Source organism: Sphaeramia orbicularis, chromosome 12 (assembly GCF_902148855.1).
Source record: "Sphaeramia orbicularis chromosome 12, fSphaOr1.1, whole genome shotgun sequence".
Classification (NCBI taxonomy): Eukaryota; Metazoa; Chordata; class Actinopteri; order Kurtiformes; family Apogonidae; genus Sphaeramia; species Sphaeramia orbicularis.
Window position 1 is genome coordinate 303,171 of NC_043968.1, and position 22,579 is coordinate 325,749.

The 22,579-nt window shown below is 39.9% G+C and overlaps 1 protein-coding gene across 1 annotated transcript in view; it reads right to left on the reverse strand.

Moving 5' to 3' along the window:
- Positions 1–4,125: 4,125 nt before the first annotated feature.
- The window catches only part of LOC115429922 (zinc finger protein OZF-like), a 33,641-nt gene continuing 15,187 nt past the window's right edge, over positions 4,126–22,579 (reverse strand). Inside the window, exon 4 of the mRNA XM_030149756.1 lies at positions 4,126–4,263. Coding sequence (XP_030005616.1) covers positions 4,126–4,263 — 138 coding nt within the window. The remainder of the gene's footprint in view (positions 4,264–22,579) is intronic.

Genomic DNA, 22,579 nt, shown 5'->3' on the forward strand with positions numbered 1-22,579 from the left:
ACTAAAGGACAGTTAAACTAGACTAAAGTTTAATAAAACTAAACTAAAAGATGTTTAACCCAACTAAAGGACGGTTAAACTAGACTAAAGTTTAATAAAACTAAACTAAAAGATGTTTAACCCAACTAAAGGACGGTTAAACTAGACTAAAGTTTAATAAAACTAAACTACAAGATGCTAAACCCGACTAAAGGACGGTTAAACTAGACTAAAGTTTAATAAAACTAAACTAAAAGATGGTTTTAACAGACTACAGATGAGTAAAACCAGTATAAAAGATGGTAAAACTAAAGTAAAAAATGTGAAAACAGACTACATTTTGGCAAAACTGGTTTAAAAGACGGTAAAACTAAACTAAAAGGTAGATTAAATAAATGTAAATAGTTTCCATGTGTTTTATGGTTTTATTCAGTTTTCTTCTTCAAACTCAGATGCTTATTTTAACAGTGAACAAAAAAACACTGAGTCTTATAATATTGATGTTGCATCAGCTGATAGTTTACATTATAGCACTGTTAGCTTAACTCTGTTAGCTCAGCTCTGTTAGCTTAGCTCTGTTAACAACTCTGTTAGCTTAGCTCTGCTAGCTTAGCTCTGCTATCTTAGCTCTGTTAGCTTAGCTCTGCTAGCTTATCTCTGCTATCTTAGCTCTGTTAGCTTATCTCTGTTAGCTTAGCTCTGTTTTAGGCAGTAAAACCACTAATCTCCTCTGTTTCCTTTTGGTTTGTGTCGTCAATAACTGAACTAAAGATCAGTTTGAATCCAACAAACAAGGTCAGAACTGTCACAGTTTAGTCTGAACGGAAACTGAGCAACGATAACAACATCCCATAATAACTGTAACCCTTCATAAGCCTCAGAATCAACTCCATTCATGACATTTACAGCAGAAAACAACAGCTTCCGTTTTTATCACTTCTTTTCTTTGACCAACAGTTGTTTCTTTATGGTTCTCATCCTCAGCTTGGAGTGTTTAACTACTGCCTCTATTATAAATAAATAATATGAAAACAGAAAATAAAGTTATTCCCTTCATTTGTGTTCAGTCCAATCCTTCGGTGTCTTTGACAGAACTTCACATATTCACATCACAACAAACACTGGAATGAAAACTGGAGGGAATTTTTAAAATATGTGAAAGTAGAAATAATAAACAGATGTTCTTGAATGAGTCAAACTGAATAATAATAATAATAATAATAATAATAATAATAATAATAATAATAATAATAATAATAATGATGATGATGATGATAATGATAATCCTGATCAGTTGGTTCGTACATGTTCATTTATGACTTTACATATATTAAATTCCACATGTGCATTTATTCAACAGTCGATAAAATCACATTCATGATGCGTTTTATACGTTTGGCTTCGACACACTTTGTTTTCGTTAATTTTCTGTGATTTTCTTTGTATTTTTTCTCATGTTTGGACTAAAGCACTGTGTCTAAACGAGGCTAAAACTTCACTGTTCGTTTCATTTTAACATGTATCAGTGTTGTGTGTGTGTGTGTGTGTGTGTGTGTGTGTGTGTGTCAGTGGATGTGAGTGGCAGGTGCAGGGATCGTGGCGACGCCCCCAGGCCGACCGCGGGGCTCCGACGCTCGCCACCGCGATTAATCAGCCGGCAAAATGTTTCTGACGTGAAGGAAGAGGATGTTTGTTCATCCTCCACCGAACACCACAGTCACAGGAGCAACTGGCAACAGAGACTGAGCCACAGCGGTTACTACGGCAACGCCCACAACTATGGCCATAGCAACTACAGCTACGGCAACTATGGCAACGGCAGCAACGGTGACTGAAATTACATTGACGGTAATTACAGTGACAGCAACTATGGGAACAGAAACAAGGGCAACAACAGCAGCAATGGCAACTATAGCAACGGCTACTACGGGAACACGATGGCAATTACATTGATGGTAACTACAGTGACAGCAACTATGGAAACAGAAACAATGGCAATAGCAGCAACAGTGGCAACTATAGCAACTACGGGAATGGAAACTATGGCAACAACAGCAATGATGGCAACTATGGCCACTACATGGACAGCAACGACAGTGATGATAACCATGGTGATGGAAGTGATGGTAACAACCACAGCGACAGCAATGACAACAGCGGTGGTAACTTTGGCAACTACAGCGACAGCAACGCCAGTGGCATGTCTGCGTTCCAGTTCAGTTCTAAAGAGGATGTTTTCATTTATCATGTGATGTTCGAACTGAGACCGCTTCTGTTTGGATCATAAGTGTATATAAAGTGTATGTAAAGTGTGTGTGTGTGTGTGTGTGTGTGTGTATATATATATAAAATAAAGTGTACTAAAATACACAACTATGCAAAAATACACAAAAATATTGTAAAATGTGCTAAAATACACAACTATGTGGAAACGCACTCACAGTTTTAAACTGAATGTTGAAGTCCAAACCAAGGTTCTGATAGTTTGGGATTTTTCACTGTAGTTTAGTTTTATTTAGTTGTGACTTTTTTTCTGTAATTCAGTTAGTTTGAATTAGTTTTTAGAGCAGGTTTGCTTGTTTTTATTAGTTTTCATTTTCTTCTAAATGCTTAGTTTTAGTTTCGTCCTATCTTTTCTCTTCCTCGCTGTCGTATTCCCAGACAGGACTCTGCTGCTTTGGTCTCCATGTTTCCAGGTAGAGTGGGGACCAGAAGACCACTGGAAACTGTCACCAAAACAGGTTTTTGTCATTTAAAAAATATTGCCAGAGTACGACCCTTTCTCTCTCAAGCCAGTGCGCAGACTCTGATCCATGCATTTGTCACAAGTCGCATTGATTCTTGTAACGCTCTCCTTCCTGGTCTTCACAGAAGACCACTGCACCGCTGCAGCTGCTCCAGAACTCTGCAGTCCAGAAACAGAACATATGACCCCAGAGCTCAGGTCTGTGAGCTTCAGGAGCGATTTGAAAGTGCTTTTATTGGTTTTTAAAACTCTTAATGGTCTTAGCCCTATTTATTTATCTGATCTGCTTTGAACATACGAGCCCTCTGGGACCCTCAGGTCCTCTGGTAGTCATCTCTTAACTGTTCCGAGAGTCAGTACTAAGACTCCTGGTGAAGAGGATTCAGCTTTTATGGCCTGAACTAAGGAACAGTCTACCTGAGGACCTGAGGACCTGAGAACCTGAGGACCTGAGGACCTGAGGACCTGAGAACCTGAGAACCTGAGGACCTGAGAACCTGAGGACCTGAGGACCTGAGAACCTGAGGACCTGAGAACCTGAGGACCTGAGGACCTGAGAACCTGAGAACCTGAGGACCTGAGAACCTGAGGACCTGAGAACCTGAGGACCTGAGGACCTGAGGACCTGAGAACCTGAGGACCTGAGAACCTGAGGACCTGAGGACCTGAGAACCTGAGGACCTAAGGACTTGAGGACCTGAGGACCTGAGGACCTGAGAACCTGAGGACCTGAGAACCTGAGGACCTGAGAACCTGAGAACCTGAAGACCTGAGGACCTGAGAACCTGAGAACCTGAGGACCTGAGAACCTGAGGACCTGAGAACCTGAGGACCTGAGGACCTGAGGACCTGAGGACCTGCCAGGGTTCAGATTTTAAAAGGAAACTCAAAACTGAGCTTTTTAGTCTAGCTTTTAATTAAACTCTTACTGTAAACTTTGCTTCACTTTGTTGCTTTTATTTTTAGTTGCAACAGCTGGACAGTGGGGGGTTTGATGTGAAGCACTTTGTGCTACATGTACCATGTATGAAAAGTACTATAGAAATAAAGTTTGACTGATTGACTGATAAACCACAAGTGACAAGAAGTGACGGACCATGAAGTGTCGTGTGGTGCCAGCAGCTAAAATTGCTAGAGCAAAATGAATCGATTTCATATCAATCCGACATTGACAAAGACAAAAACGAAGGGAATTTTATCCATAATTTTTATCTGTTTTAGTTTTGTAGACACGCAGTACAGTTTCAGTTAGTTATCATTTTGTTCTTTTAATTCCAGTTTCTATTTATTTCAGTGAATGAAAATGTTTTTACAGTTCTAGTTTTGGTCATTTCATTACTTTTCGTTAACAATAATAACCTCGGTCCAAAGTGCTCATAAACGGACAGAACCATCTCACATCAGCCTCTCTCTCCTCTGTCTTCGATGGGAGTCGGCGTATTTCCCATCAGCCTCTCCTTCAGGGCTGCGTTTCCATAGTAACCTTGGCTAAAGTCCAAGGCGCCGGTGGGGGCCTCTGAAGGGCACCGCACTGACGACTGAAACAGGAAACACACAAACAGGAAACACACAAACAGCAAACACACAAACAGGAAACACACAAACAGGAAACACACAAACAGCAAACACACAAACAGGAAACACACAAACAGGAAACACACAAACAGGAAACACACAAACAGCAAACACACAAACAGGAACACACAAACAGCAAACACACACAAACAGCAAACACACAAACACAAAACACACAAACAGCAAACACACAAACAGGAAACACACAAACAGCAAACACACAAACAGCAAACACACAAACAGCAAACACACAAACAGGAAACACACACACAAACAGGAAACACACAAACAGCAAACACACAAACAGGAAACACACAAACAGCAAACACACAAACAGGAAACACACAAACAGGAAACACACACAAACAGGAAACACACAAACAGGAAACACACAAACAGCAAACACACAAACAGGAAACACACACAAACAGCAAACACACAAACAGGAAACACACAAACAGGAAACACACAAACAGGAAACACACAAACAGGAAACACACAAACAGGAAACACACACAAACAGCAAACACACAAACAGGAAACACACAAACAGGAAACACAAACAGCAAACACACAAACAGGAAACACACACACAAACAGGAAACACACAAACAGGAAAACACACACACAAACAGGAAACACACAAACAGGAAACACACACACAAACAGGAAACACACAAACAGGAAACACACAAACAGGAAACACACACACAAACAGGAAACACACAAACAGGAAACACACACACAAACAGGAAACACACAAACAGCAAACACACAAACAGGAAACACACAAACAGGAAACACAAACAGCAAACACACAAACAGGAAACACACAAACAGCAAAACACACAAACAGGAAACACACAAACAGCAAACACACAAACAGCAAACACACAAACAGGAAACACACAAACAGGAAACACACAAACAGGAACACACACAACAGCAAACACACAACAAACAGGAAACACACAAACAGGAAACACACAAACAGCAAACACACAAACAGGAAACACACACAAACAGGAAACACACAAACAGGAAACACACAAACAGCAAACACACAAACAGCAAACACACAAACAGCAAACACACAAACAGGAAACACACAAACAGGAAACACACAAACAGGAAACACACAAACAGCAAACACACAAACAGGAAACACACACAAACAGGAAACACACAAACAGGAAACACACAAACAGCAAACACACAAACAGCAAACACACAAACAGCAAACACACAAACAGGAAACACAAACAGGAAAACACAAACAGGAACACACAAACAGGAAACACACACAAACAGGAAACACACAAACAGGAAACACACAAACAGGAAACACACAAACAGGAAACACAAAAACAGCAAACACACAAACAGCAAACACACAAACAGGAAACACACACAAACAGGAAACACACAAACAGGAAACACACACAAACAGGAAACACACAAACAGGAAACACACAAACAGGAAACACACAAACAGCAAACACACAAACAGGAAACACACAAACAGGAAACACACAAACAGGAAACACACAAACAGCAAACACACAAACAGGAAACACACAAACAGCAAACACACAAACAGCAAACACAAACAGCAAACACACAAACAGGAAACACACAAACAGGAAACACACAAACAGCAAACACACAAACAGGAAACACACACAAACAGCAAACACACAAACAGGAAACACACACACAAACAGGAAACACACAAACAGCAAACACACAAACAGCAAACACACAAACAGGAAACACACACAAAACAGGAAACACACAAACAGGAAACACACAAACAGCAAACACACAAACAGGAAACACACACAAACAGGAAACACACAAACAGGAAACACACACACAAACAGGAAACACACAAACAGCAAACACACAAACAGGAAACACACACAGGAAACACACAAACAGGAAACACACAAACAGGAAACACACAAACAGGAAACACACAACAGGAAAACACACAAACAGGAAACACACAAACAGGAACACACACAAACAGGAAACACACAAACAGGAAAACACACACAAACAGGAAACACACAAACAGCAAACACACAAACAGGAAACACACAAACAGCAAACACACAAACAGCAACACACAAACAGGAAACACACACAAACAGGAAACACACAAACAGGAAACACACAAACAGCAAACACACAAACAGGAAACACACACACAAACAGGAAACACACAAACAGGAAACACACACACAAACAGGAAACACACAAACAGGAAACACACAAACAGCAAACACACAAACAGGAAACACACAAACAGGAAACACACAAACAGGAAACACACACAAACAGGAAACACACAAACAGGAAACACACAAACAGCAAACACACAAACAGGAAACACACAAACAGGAAACACATAAACAGGAAACACACAAACAGGAAAACACACAAACAGGAAACACACAAACAGGAAACACACACACAAACAGGAAACACACAAACAGGAAACACACACAAACAGGAAACACACAAACAGGAAACACACACACAAACAGGAAACACACACAAACAGGAAACACACAAACAGGAAACACACACACAAACAGGAAACACACAAACAGGAAACACACAAACAGCAAACACACAAACAGGAAACACACAAACAGGAAACACACACAAACAGCAAACACACAAACAGGAAACACACACACAAACAGGAAACACACAAACAGGAAACACACACAAACAGGAAACACACAAACAGCAAACACACAAACAGGAAACACACACACAGGAAACACACAAACAGGAAACACACAACAGGAAACACACAAACAGGAAACACACAAACAGCAAACACACAAACAGGAAACACACAAACAGGAAACACACAAACAGGAAACACACACAAACAGGAAACACACAAACAGCAAACACACAAACAGCAAACACACAAACAGGAAACACACACAAACAGGAAAACACACAAACAGGAAACACACACAAACAGGAAACACACAAACAGGAAACACACACAAACAGGAAACACACAAACAAACACACAAACAGCAAACACACAAACAGGAAACACACAAACAGGAAACACACAAACAGGAAACACACACAAACAGGAAACACACAAACAGGAAACACACAAACAGGAAACACACAAACAGCAAACACACAAACAGGAAACACACAAACAGGAAACACACAAACAGGAAACACACAAACAGAAACACACAAACAGGAAACACAAACAGGAAACACACACAAACAGGAAACACACAAACAGGAAACACACACAAACAGGAAACACACAAACAGGAAACACACACACAAACAGGAAACACACACAAACAGGAAACACACAAACAGGAAACACACACACAAACAGGAAACACACAAACAGGAAACACACAAACAGCAAACACACAAACAGGAAACACACAAACAGGAAACACACAAACAGGAAACACACAAACAGCAAACACACAAACAGGAAACACACACAAACAGGAAACACACAAACAGGAAACACACAAACAGCAAACACACAAACAGGAAACACACACACAAACAGGAAACACACAAACAGGAAACACACACAAACAGGAAACACACACACAAACAGGAAACACACAAACAGGAAACACACAAACAGCAAACACACAAACAGGAAACACACAAACAGCAAACACACAAACAGGAAACACACAAACAGGAAACACACAAACAGGAAACACACAAACAGGAAACACACACAAACAGGAAACACACAAACAGGAAACACACACACAAACAGGAAACACACAAACAGGAAACACACAAACAGAACACACCAAACAGCAACACACAAACAGGAAACACACAAACAGGAAACACACAAACAGGAAAACACACAAACAGGAAACACACAAACAGGAAACACACACAAACAGGAAACACACAAACAGGAAACACACAAACAGGAAACACACAAACAGGAACACACAAACAGCAAACACACAAACAGGAAACACACACAAACAGGAAACACACAAACAGGAAACACACACAAACAGGAAACACACAAACAGGAAACACACAAACAGCAAACACACAAACAGGAAACACACAAACAGGAAACACACAAACAGGAAACACACAAACAGCAAACACACAAACAGCAAACACACAAACAGCAAACACACAAACAGCAAACACACACAAACAGGAAACACACAAACAGGAAACACACAAACAGCAAACACACAAACAGCAAACACACAAACAGGAAACACACAAACAGGAAACACACACAAACAGGAAACACACAAACAGGAAACACACAAACAGCAAACACACAAACAGCAAACACAAACAGGAAACACACACAAACAGGAAACACACAAACAGGAAACACACAAACAGGAAACACACAAACAGGAAACACACAAACAGGAAACACACAAACAGCAAACACACAAACAGGAAACACACACAAACAGGAAACACACAAACAGGAAACACACAAACAGCAAACACACAAACAGGAAACACACAAACAGGAAACACACACAAACAGGAAACACACAAACAGGAAACACACAAACAGGAAACACACAAACAGGAACACACAAACAGGAAACACACAAACAGCAAACACACAAACAGGAAACACACACAAACAGGAAACACACAAACAGGAAACACACAAACAGGAAACACACAAACAGGAAACACACAAACAGGAAACACACAAACAGCAAACACACAACAGGAGGAAACACACAAACAGGAAACACACAAAACAGGAAACACACAAACAGGAAACACACAAACAGCAAACACACAAACAGGAAACACACACAAACAGGAAACACACAAACAGGAAACACACAAACAGGAAACACACAAACAGGAAACACACAAACAGCACACACACAAACAGGAAACACACACAAACAGGAAACACACAAACAGGAAACACACAAACAGGAAACACACAAACAGCAAACACACAAACAGGAAACACACACAAACAGGAACACACAAACAGGAAACACACAAACAGCAAACACACAAACAGGAAACACACAAACAGGAAACACACAAACAGGAAACACACACACAAACAGGAAACACACAAACAGGAAACACACAAACAGCAAACACACAAACAGGAAACACACACACAAACAGGAAACACACAAACAGGAAACACACAAACAGCAAACACACAAACAGGAAACACACAAACAGGAAACACACAAACAGCAAACACACAAACAGGAAACACACAAACAGCAAACACACAAACAGGAAACACACAAACAGGAAACACACAAACAGGAAACACACACACAAACAGGAAACACACAAACAGGAAACACACAAACAGCAAACACACAAACAGGAAACACACACAAACAGGAAACACACAAACAGGAAACACACAAACAGGAAACACACAAACAGGAAACACACAAACAGGAAACACACAAACAGGAAACACACAAACAGGAAACACACAAACAGCAAAACACACAAACAGCAACACACACAAACAGGAAACACACAAACAGGAAACACACAAACAGGAAACACACAAACAGGAAACACACAAACAGGAAACACACACACAAACAGGAAGCACACAAACAGGAAACACACAAACAGGAAACACACAAACAGGAAACACACAAACAAACAGGAAACACACACACAAACAGGAAGCACACAAACAGGAAACACACAAACAAACAGGAAACACACAACAGGAAACACACAAACAAACAGGAAACACACAAACAGGAAACACACACACACACACACAGGAAACACACACACAAACAAGAAATACACAAACAAACAGGAAACACACAAACAGGAAACACACACACACACACAGGAAACACACACACAAACAAGAAATACACAAACAAACAGGAAACACACAAACAGGAAACACACAAACAGGAAGCACACACACAAACAGGAAACACACAAACAGGAAGCACACAAACAGGAAACACACAAACAGGAAACACACAAACAGGAAACACAGGAAACACAACAGGAACACACAAACAAACAGGAAGCACACAAACAAGAAATACACAAACAAACAGGAAGCACACAAACAAGAAATACACAAACAGGAAACACACAAACAGGAAACACACAAACAGGAAACACACAAACAAACAGGAAACACACAAACAAACAGGAAGCACACAAACAAGAAATACACAAACAAACAGGAAGCACACAAACAAGAAACACACAAACAGGAAACACACAAACAAACAGGAAACACACAAACAGGAAACACACAAACAAACAGGAAACACACAAACAGGAAACACACAAACAAACAGGAAACACACAAACAAACAGGAAACACACAAACAGGAAACACACAAACAAACAGGAAACACACAAACAGGAAACACACAAACAAACAGGAAGCACACAAACAAGAAATACACAAACAAACAGGAAGCACACAAACAGGAAACACACAAACAGGAAACACACAAACAGGAAACACACAAACAAACAGGAAACACACAAACAGGAAACACACACACACAAACAGGAAACACACAAACAGGAAACACACAAACAAACAGGAAACACACAAACAGGAAACACACAAACAAACAGGAAACACACAAACAGGAAACACACAAACAGGAAACACACAAACAAACAGGAAACACACAAACAGGAAACACACACACACACACACAGGAAACACACACACAAACAAGAAATACACAAACAAACAGGAAACACACAAACAGGAAACACACAAACAGGAAACACACAAACAAACAGGAAACACACAAACAGGAAACACACAAACAGGAAACACACAAACAAACAGGAAACACACAAACAGGAAACACACAAACAAACAGGAAACACACAAACAGGAAACACACAAACAGGAAACACACAAACAGGAAACACACAAACAGGAAACGTAGGACGTGCTTCTACAGCCGTGACGCCCTGGATCTGATGGAGGAGGTGGACCTGGATCAGACCTGGATCAGACCTGAAGACCAGCAGGGCCCAGGTCCAGGCTGATCGGAGGGGTCTGGTTTTAGTCCACATGAGGGGAATCTTCCATTATTTGTATTTTTTTCATCATTGTGGATCAAGTTCATCTGGGAAAGAAGGGCTGCGATGTTCTGTCCGAACTGGAGGATGTTCCAGACCCAGGACCAGAACCAGAACCAAGACCATGTACATGTCCACATGTGGACTTCATTGAACAGGAAAAGGACAGAACCACAGAAGAGAATGGAAAACATGGAAGGAAATGAAAACGATGCAAAACACACAACAAAATGAAACGACTGGAATTAAACCAGTTTTCACCAACATTTCCAGGAACTTTTCTTTCCTGGTAAAAGAATTCCAGTTCATGTGTGTGGTTTGAGTTTCACCACAACGTCCTGCACAATATTTGGATACATTTTATCGATGTTTTTAACATATGCACTAAATTAGACAAGAATGTATATATCTATTGATACATATTTTATATATACTTTTATACTGTATACTATACTATGTTATTAGTTATTGCTATATAGATATTTTTTATATATCTTTATAAAATATTTAAAGTCAACAAAAACAATGCAAAAATACACACAAATACACACAAATACACAAGCTCTATGCAAAACTTCACGAAAATACACAAAAATATTCTAAAATGTACCAAGATATACGAGAATATATATATATATATATATATATATATATATACATATATATATATATATATATATATATATATATATATATATATATATATATATATATATATATAATTTTGTACTTTTTGCTGTTTTGTCATTTTCAAACGCGTCTGTTTCACATTTTTACTTTTTTGTTTTACTGATTCAAATAATAGTTGAATTAAAAATAATGGATAAATGACTGGATTCCAGACATAATTCCAGATTGTTGTTGTGTGTGTGACTGGTTTTTTGATGGTGTGTGTGTGCGTGTGTGTGTGTGTGTGTGTGTGTGTGGACCCTGTTGCTCAGATGGAACCCTCTGTTCCCACGCTGCAGACGTCCCTGAACACACCACCATCACACACTCATTCCCTAAACGCTGCTTCTGTTTCTGTAAATGGCGTTCTCCTTTGTGTTTAACCTCACATATAATATATTCTTTGAATTAAACGTCTCATTTTTCTCTGCGTTCGTTCGACTCCCTGCGCTCCCTCCCGTCCTCCCCTGAGGCCCCCCCTCCCGTTGCTTTACTCGTATTATCAAACATTTACTACATTACGCGCCGTTTTACTGCACACACTTATGTTCTATTTTTAGCCTCGCCATGTCTCAGGTGGGATTCGAACCTTCGCCCCAGTTGTGCGAGTGCCTTGCTCCATCGATTAGGGACAGCGGATCAGTAAACTGCCTCACCCGGGGGATTATGGGAAAAAATTTAGAGGAGGCGTGAGTTTGAGCCGATAAATCAAATGGATCCGAGATCATTATGATAATATTCACCTGAGAGGGCAGTCCCCACTAGGACACACAAAACAACACACACAGAGACAAAACAACACACACATACACATAAACCAACACACACATACATAAACACACATACATGTGCACACACACACACCAACACACACACTACACACACACACACACTACACACATACACACACACAAACACACACACATACACACACATACATAAACACATACACACACACACACACACACACAGACACACACACATACATACACACACACACACACCAACACACACACTACACACACACACACACACAAACACACACACATACACACACATACATAAACACATACACAAACACACACACACACATACATACACACACACACACACACACAGACACACACACATACATACACACACACACACACACACATACACACACACATACATAAACACACACACACACACACACACCAGCTCAGACCCTGTTGACGACAAAACATTTAACATTGAGGATTTTAGTCCAAAGCTGACAGTGTGTATGTGTGTGTGTGTGTGTATGTGTACGTGTGTGTGTGTATGTATGTGTGTATGTATGTGTGTATGTGTACGTGTGTGTGTGTATGTATGTGTGTATGTATGTGTGTATGTGTACGTGTGTGTATGTGTGTGTATATATATTTACATTATTATTTTATAATGCTGTTTAAACATTGTATCATGCATTCATATATGAGGTTTAACATCTATAGACTCTCTCTCTCTCTCTCTCTCTCTCTCTCTCTCTCTCTCTCTCTCCTTTCTTTACCTGTGCTGTTCTTCTTTCTGTCTGATCTGTCTACAGGTTCAGATTTACAGCCTTAAACTGAAACGTCTGAAACTACACTCCTCTCCTCCAGTGTCTGAAACTTTGTGTTTGATTCCATTCATCCTGTCAGCCAATCAGATCGCTGCCTGAACACGTTAAATGGAAGTTCCCTGCTCTGTGTGTTTTGTTTCTATCTGCTGTGTGTTTTGTTTCTATCTGCTCTGTGTGTTTTGTTTCTATCTGCTGTGTGTTTTGTTTCTATCTGCTCTGTGTGTTTTGTTTCTATCTTCTCTGTGTGTTTTGTTTCTATCTTCTCTGTGTGTTTTGTTTCTATCTTCTCTGTGTGTTTTGTTTCTATCTGCTGTGTGTTTTGTTTCTATCTGCTCTGTGTGTTTTGTTTCTATCTGCTCTGTGTGTTTTGTTTCTATCTGCTCTGTGTGTTTTGTTTCTATCTTCTCTGTGTGTTTTGTTTCTATCTTCTGTGTGTTTTGTTTCTATCTGCTCTGTGTGTTTTGTTTCTATCTGCTGTGTGTTTTGTTTCTATCTGCTGTGTGTTTTGTTTCTATCTTCTCTGTGTGTTTTGTTTCTATCTGCTCTGTGTGTTTTGTTTCTATCTTCTCTGTGTGTTTTGTTTCTATCTGCTGTGTGTTTTGTTTCTATCTGCTCTGTGTGTTTTGTTTCTATCTGCTCTGTGTGTTTTGTTTCTATCTGCTCTGTGTGTTTTGTTTCTATCTGCTGTGTGTTTTGTTTCTATCTTCTCTGTGTGTTTTGTTTCTATCTGCTCTGTGTGTTTGTTTCTATCTTCTCTGTGTGTTTTGTTTCTATCTGCTCTGTGTGTTTTGTTTCTATCTGCTCTGTGTGTTTTGTTTCTATCTGCTCTGTGTGTTTTGTTTCTATCTTCTGTGTGTTTTGTTTCTATCTGCTCTGTGTGTTTTGTTTCTATCTGCTGTGTGTTTTGTTTCTATCTTCTCTGTGTGTTTTGTTTCTATCTTCTCTGTGTGTTTTGTTTCTATCTTCTCTGTGTGTTTTGTTTCTATCTTCTGTGTGTTTTGTTTCTATCTGCTCTGTGTGTTTTGTTTCTATCTGCTGTGTGTTTTGTTTCTATCTTCTCTGTGTGTTTTGTTTCTATCTTCTCTGTGTGTTTTGTTTCTATCTTCTGTGTGTTTTGTTTCTATCTGCTCTGTGTGTTTTGTTTCTATCTGCTCTGTGTGTTTTGTTTCTATCTGCTCTGTGTGTTTTGTTTCTATCTACTCTGTGTGTTTTTTTCTATCTTCTCTGTGTGTTTTGTTTCTATCTGCTGTGTGTTTTGTTTCTATCTTCTCTGTGTGTTTTGTTTCTATCTTCTCTGTGTGTTTTGTTTCTATCTGCTGTGTGTTTTGTTTCTATCTGCTGTGTGTTTTGTTTCTATCTTCTCTGTGTGTTTTGTTTCTATCTGCTCTGTGTGTTTTGTATCTATCTTCTGTGTGTTTTGTTTCTATCTGCTCTGTGTGTTTTGTTTCTATGTGCTCTGTGTGTTTTGTTTCTATCTGCTCTGTGTGTTTTGTTTCTATCTGCTCTGTGTGTTTTGTATCTATCTGCTGTGTGTTTTGTTTCTATCTTCTCTGTGTGTTTTTTTCTATCTTCTCTGTGTGTTTTGTTTCTATCTGCTGTGTGTTTTGTTTCTATCTTCTCTGTGTGTTTTGTTTCTATCTGCTCTGTGTGTTTTGTATCTATCTTCTCTGTGTTTTTTGTTTCTATCTGCTCTGTGTGTTTTGTATCTATCTTCTGTGTGTTTTGTATCTATCTTCTGTGTGTTTTGTATCTATCTTCTGTGTGTTTTGTTTCTATCTGCTCTGTGTGTTTTGTTTCTATCTTCTCTGTGTGTTTTGTATCTATCTGCTGTGTGTTTTGTTTCTATCTTCTCTGTGTTTTTTGTTTCTATCTGCTCTGTGTGTTTTGTTTCTATCTTCTCTGTGTTTTTTGTTTCTATCTGCTCTGTGTGTTTTGTTTCTATCTTCTGTGTTTTTTGTTTCTATCTGCTCTGTGTGTTTTGTTTCTATCTTCTCTGTGTGTTTTTTTCTATCTTCTCTGTGTTTTTTGTTTCTATCTTCTCTGTGTGTTTTGTTTCTATCTGCTCTGTGTGTTTTGTTTCTATCTGCTCTGTGTGTTTTGTTTCTATCTGCTCTGTGTGTTTTGTTTCTATCTTCTCTGTGTGTTTTGTTTCTATCTGCTCTGTGTGTTTTGTTTCTATCTTCTCTGTGTGTTTTGTTTCTATCTTCTCTGTGTTTTTTGTTTCTATCTGCTCTGTGTGTTTTGTTTCTATCTTCTCTGTGTTTTTTGTTTCTATCTGCTCTGTGTGTTTTGTTTCTATCTTCTCTGTGTGTTTTGTTTCTATCTGCTCTGTGTGTTTTGTTTCTATCTGCTCTGTGTGTTTTGTTTCTATCTGCTCTGTGTGTTTTGTTTCTATCTTCTCTGTGTGTTTTGTTTCTGTCTTCTCTGTGTTTTTTGTTTCTATCTGCTCTGTGTGTTTTGTTTCTATCTGCTCTGTGTGTTTTGTTTCTATCTTCTCTGTGTTTTTTGTTTCTATCTGCTCTGTGTGTTTTGTTTCTATCTTCTCTGTGTTTTTTGTTTCTATCTGCTCTGTGTGTTTTGTTTCTATCTGCTCTGTGTGTTTTGTTTCTATCTTCTCTGTGTGTTTTGTTTCTATCTTCTCTGTGTTTTTTGTTTCTATCTTCTCTGTGTGTTTTGTTTCTATCTGCTCTGTGTGTTTTGTTTCTATCTGCTCTGTGTGTTTTGTTTCTATGTTCTCTGTGTTTTTAGGCCTGAGCCGAGTAAAGCCGGCGCAGGGCCTATTGAGTCTGCAGTGGGCGCATGGGGATGAAATCGCCAGTGACGCGGTCGCCTTTCTCCACTGTCGCCACTTTCACACATATTCACATTCACGGCACTGAGACCTTTCCGACGATGTACATGACATGTGCACAAATCGCATATTTACACCTGCTCAGAATGAATGGGAGTCAATGGGACACGCCCACTCGGGGTCAGTCACGTGTGTGTAAGTGCACGACACGTGACATCTGACCCCACACACATGTGGGGGACCTCGAGAACTTTCAAAAAAGGGCAAATACGTGGTTGCCATAGAAACGGCTATATTGTTCTTGCTCAGATTATTATTTTTTTATTTATTTATTTTTTTGTCTTATTTTTCTTTCTCCTGCGCTTTGAGCTCAATTTTGACCCTCTGAACATTTATGAAAACTCACCAAATTTTGCCTAAAATTCAGAAGTGTGAGAAATTGAATTTACATATAGGTTTCATAGATGTCGGTAAAGAAATGTTGCGGCAGCGCCCCCTTGAAAAGTGGAAATGCATTGCGCCAATGGGAGCGCATCCAACATAAAGTTTGTCGTAGAGCCACGAAAATCGGTAGACAGATTCATCATGAGGAGACAAACAAAAAATATTATTATGGCCACGCCCCTAAACCCACCCTTAGTCGGCCATATTGGATTGAAATTTCCAAAATGCTGAGTCAGCGTTTTTGCTGAAGTTGTATTTTAACTATCTCCTACTAAGCCGTTTGGCCAAATGAGCTCAAAATCGGTGTACAGTATCTAGAGAAGTGGGGCATCAAAAGTTAGCCGAATTTTTTGAATCGGAATCGCCGTTTTTGTGTGACAAGGTTGCAAACTTTGCGAAGTTTTTTCGAAAATTTACCATCATAAAAATTGCTTCAGCTCAGACATACGAACAACGATTTGGCTGAAATTTAACTCAGACGTCCATCTCCCAGGCCTACACCCATTTATTAAAAGAAATTTAAATTTCGCACTATAGCGCCCCCTACAAATGTACATTTACAAAAATGACATCAGTTCGGACATACGAACACCGATTTGGCTCAAATTTGACTCAGACATCTGTCTCGAAGGCCTACACCTATTTATCAAAAGAAACTGAACTTTTGCACTACAGCGCCCCCTACAAAAATTTTTAATACTTTTTATTAAAATTGCTTCAGTTCGGACATACGAACACCACTTTGGCTCAAATTTGACTCAGACGTCTACATCCCAGGCCTACACCCATTTATCAGAAAAATTTTAAATTCGGTGCCATAGCGCCCCCTACAATGTTACCTTTACGAAAATTACTTCATGTTAGACATGCGAACACCAATTTGGCTCAAATTTGAATCAGTTGTCAATCTCCAAGGCCTACACCCATTTATCAAAAGAAATTGCCACTTCGCTCAGTAGCGCCCCCTACAAATTTACCTTCACGAAAATTGCATCAGTTCAGACATACGAAAACCGATTTGGCTCAAATTTGACTCAGTGGTACATCTCACAGGCCTACACCCATTCAATGGAACAAATTGAATTTTTGCTCATAGCGCCCCCTACAGATTTATATATACAAAATTTTGTTCAGTTCGGACATACGAACACTGATTTGTCTCAAATCAATTGTCAATGTCCCAGGCCTAAACCCATTCATTAGAAGACTCAAAATTTGGGGCTACAGCGCCACCTGCTGAACGATGAGCATACTTCCACTGGACGTGCCCTTGGCGAGGGCCTTTGGATGCCGCTTGCGGCTTTAATTTTTCTTTCTTTCTTTCTTTATTTTTTATTTTTCTTCTCCTGCTCTTTGAGCTCAATTTTGACCCCCTGAACATTTATGAAAACTCACCAAATTTTGCCGAAAATTCAGGAGTGCGAGAAATTGAATTTACATATAGGTTTCGTAGATGTCGGTAAAGAAATGTTGCTGCAGCGCCCCCTTGAAAAGTGAAAATGCATTGCGCCAATGGGAGCACGTCCAACATAAAGTTTGTCATAGAGCCACGAAAATCGGTAGACAGATTCATCATGAGGAGACAAACAAAAAATATTATTGTGGCCACGCCCCTAAACCCACCCTTAGTCGGCCATATTGGATTGAAATTTCCAAAATGCTGAGTCAGCGTTTTCGCTGACGTTGTATTTTAACTATCTCCTGCTAAGCCGTTTGGCCAAATGAGCTCAAAATCGGTGTGCAGTATCTAGACAAGTGGGGCATCAAAAGTTAGCTGAATTTTTTGAATCGGTGTCACCGTTTTTGTGCGACGAGGTTGCAAACTTTGCGAAGTTTTTTCGAAAATTTACCATCACAAAAATTGCTTCAGCTCAGACATACAAACACCGATTTGGCTGAAATTTGACTCAGACGTCCATCTCCCAGGCCTACACCCATTATTAAAAGAAATTGAAATATGGCACTATAGCGCCCCCTACAAATGTACATTTACAAAAATGACATCAGTTCGGACATACGAACACTGATTTGGCTGAAATTTGACTCAGACATCTGTCTCCCAGGCCTACATCTATTTGTCAAAAGAAACTGAAATTTTGCACTACAGCGCCCCCTACAAAAATTTTTTATAATTTTTTATTAAAATTGCTTCAGTTCGGACATACGAACACCGATTTGGCTCAGATTTGACTCAGATGTCTATCTCCCAGGCCTACACCCATTTATCAGAAAAATTTGAAATTTGGTGCCATAGCGCCCCCTACAAATTTACCTTTACGAAAATAACTTCACTTCAGATATACGAACACCAATTTGGCTCAAATTTGAATCAGTTGTCAATCTCCCAGGCCTACACCCATTTATCAGAAGAAATTGCCATGTCGCTCAGTAGCGCCCCCTACAAATTTACCTTCACGAAAATTGCATTAATTCAGACATATGAACACCGATTTGGCTCAAATTTGACTCAGTGGTACATCTCGCAGGCCTACAACCATTCAACGGAAGAAATTTAATTTTAGCTGCATAGCGCCCCCTACAGATTTACTTATACAACAATTTCTCTAGTTTGGACATACGAACACTGATTTGTCTCAAATTTGAATCAACTGTCAATCTCCCAGGCCTACGCCCATTCATCAGAATAAGTATCTAGAGAAGTGGGGCATCAAACGTTATTTTTTGGATTGGTGTCACCGTTTTTGTGTGACGACGTCGCAAACTTTGCAAAGTTTCTTCGCGAATTTACCATTACAAAAATTGCTTCAGCTCAGACATACAAACACCGATTTGGCTCAAATTTGACTCAGACGTCCATCTCCAAGGCCTACACCCATTTTATAAAAAAAATTGAAATTTCGCACTATAGCGCCTCCTACAAGTGTACATTTAAAAAAATTACATCAGTTCGGAGATACGAACACCAATTTGGCTCACATTTGACTCAGACATCTGTCTCCCAGGCCTACACCTATTTGTCAAAAGAAACTGAAATTTTGCAATACAGCGCCCCCTACAAGTTTTTTTTTTAAATTTTTTTTAGTAACATTGCTTCAGTTTGGACATACGAACACCAATTTGGCTCAAATTTGACTCAGATGTCGATCTCTCAGGCCTACACCCATATATCAGAAAAAATTGTAATTTGGCGCTATAGCGCCCCCTACAATTTTACCTTTACGAAAATTACTTTACTTCAGACATACAAATACCAATTTGGCTCAAATTTGACTCAGTGGTACATCTCGCAGGCCTACACCCATTCAATGGAACAAATTGAATTTTGGCTCCATAACGCCCCAACAAATTAATTTATACAAAAATTTGTTCAGTTCGGACATACGAACACTGATTTGTCTCAAATTTGAGTCAATTGTCAATCTCCCAGGCCTACAGCCATTCATCAGAAGACATTGAAATTTGGTGCTAGAGCGCCACCTGCTGAATGATGGCCATACCTCTACTGGACGTGCCCTTGGCGAGGGCCTTTAGATGCCGCTTGCGGCTTTAATTTTGTTTCTATCTGCTCTGTGTATTTTGTTTCTATGTGCTCTGTGTGTTTTGTTTCTATCTTCTCTGTGTGTTTTGTTTCTATCTGCTCTGTGTGTTTTGTTTCTATGTGCTCTGTGTGTTTTGTTTCTATCTGCTCTGTGTGTTTTGTTTCTATGTGCTCTGTGTGTTTTGTTTCTATCTTCTCTGTGTGTTTTGTTTCTATGTGTTCTGTGTGTTTTGTTTCTATCTGCTCTGTGTGTTTTGTTTCTATGTGCTCTGTGTGTTTTGTTTCTATCTTCTCTGTGTGTTTTGTTTCTATGTGCTCTGTGTGTTTTGTTTCTATCTTCTCTGTGTGTTTTGTTTCTATCTGCTCTGTGTGTTTTGTTTCTATCTGCTCTGTGTGTTTTGTTTCTATCTTCTCTGTGTGTTTTGTTTCTATCTTCTCTGTGTGTTTTGTTTCTATCTTCTCTGTGTGTTTTGTTTCTATCTTCTCTGTGTGTTTTGTTTCTATGTGCTCTGTGTGTTTTGTTTCTATCTGCGGTGTCTCTCAGTCACATGCTCATCAGTTCCACATCCCAGACCTGCAGGCAGACTCAGATAATACTCTCCATATTTACAGTAGAGGAGGATGCAGGGTTTCAGCCGCTCCTGTCGGTGTGAACCTATTAGTGCTGAGCGCTCTGATACGCCTCTGAGATTAGGCAATGGAATTACTGTAAGAGGATCGGCCGCCTGGGGGGGGGGGGGGCACTACGCAGAGACAGAACACACACAAAGAGAAGAGGTAGGACCACACAACCCCAAAAACCCACCAGCAAAACCACCAACAAAACCACCAACAAAACCACAAACAAAACCACCAACAAAACCACCAGCAAAACCACCAACAAAACCACCAACAAAACCACCAACAAAACCACAAACAAAACCACCAACAAAACCACCAGCAAAACCACCAACAAAACCACCAACAAAACCACCAACAAAACCACCAGCAAAACCACCAACAAAACCACCAACAAAACCACCAACAAAACCACCAACAAAACCACCAACAAAACCACCAGCAAAACCACCAACAAAACCACCAACAAAACCACCAACAAAACCACCAGGAAAACCACCAGGAAAACCACCAACAAAACCACCAGGAAACCCACCAACAGCTACATCTACAGAAGCTCCTCTTCTCCTAAAATGACTCCCATTAAATGCTCAAATCTGTTCAGTTGTTTTCATTTCACTGACTCCAAATGTGTTGGAACCCGTTCATCTCTCAGACCAGTTGGTTCAGAATCAGTCTGATCCCAGATCAGTGGACTGGCTGTTGTTCACTTCTCCTCCATTCTCGTGTCTGTTTTCTCCTCCATCTCTGCTCAGTGCATTTGTCCACAGACGCTCCATGCACTTCAGTGGGACTGAGTGGAACTGCTTTAAACTGACTCTAAACTGGACCAGCATTGGACAAATGACACCATGTTGTCCCGCCCCCGGACGCTCGGTGTCTCTGGGGGTGAATGGAGCTGTGGGCGGAGCTTGGCTGGACTGGACGCTGGGCTTCCGCGTGCCGATTGGAGGATGGGTCCAAAGGCTGAATCCTGTTTGATTGACAGCTGTTTTCAGATCTGCTCCTTCACTGACACAGTTCAGTTTAATACGTCACACATTCTGATGTGAAGCCACACAAACCAAATGACTGGTTCATTCCTTACACTGTAAATAAAACACACTCATTGTACTTCCTTGTTTCAATTTAACATAATTTTAACGTTTTCTTGTTTCAGTTCCATAATTCCATCATTTCTTGTTCAGTTTAATTTCGTTTTGCACATAGTTACATCAGTCAGACTGTCGGCTAGGTCGGAGTGAACTAACGACCAAGTCCCTGGAAAAGACGCCTAGTGTGTATGAGAAGGTCACTGAGCATTTTCTGAAAAAAGAAACGGAGGGACGAATTTATGTTTAAAAAACTTGACAATTATTTTGCTGTAAGCCGACGATGAGCTTCCCCTGTCTGAAAGACCAGCAGCCGCCCCTGGTCTACAGCCCCCAAAACCCACCAACAAAACCAACAACAACCACAGCGGCAACTTTTGTGTAATTTAACTTTTTTACACTAAACGAAAGAGGAAAATTTGCAGTTTTCATTATTTTTAGTACACAGGTGTCGAACATGTGGCCAAAGGGTCCA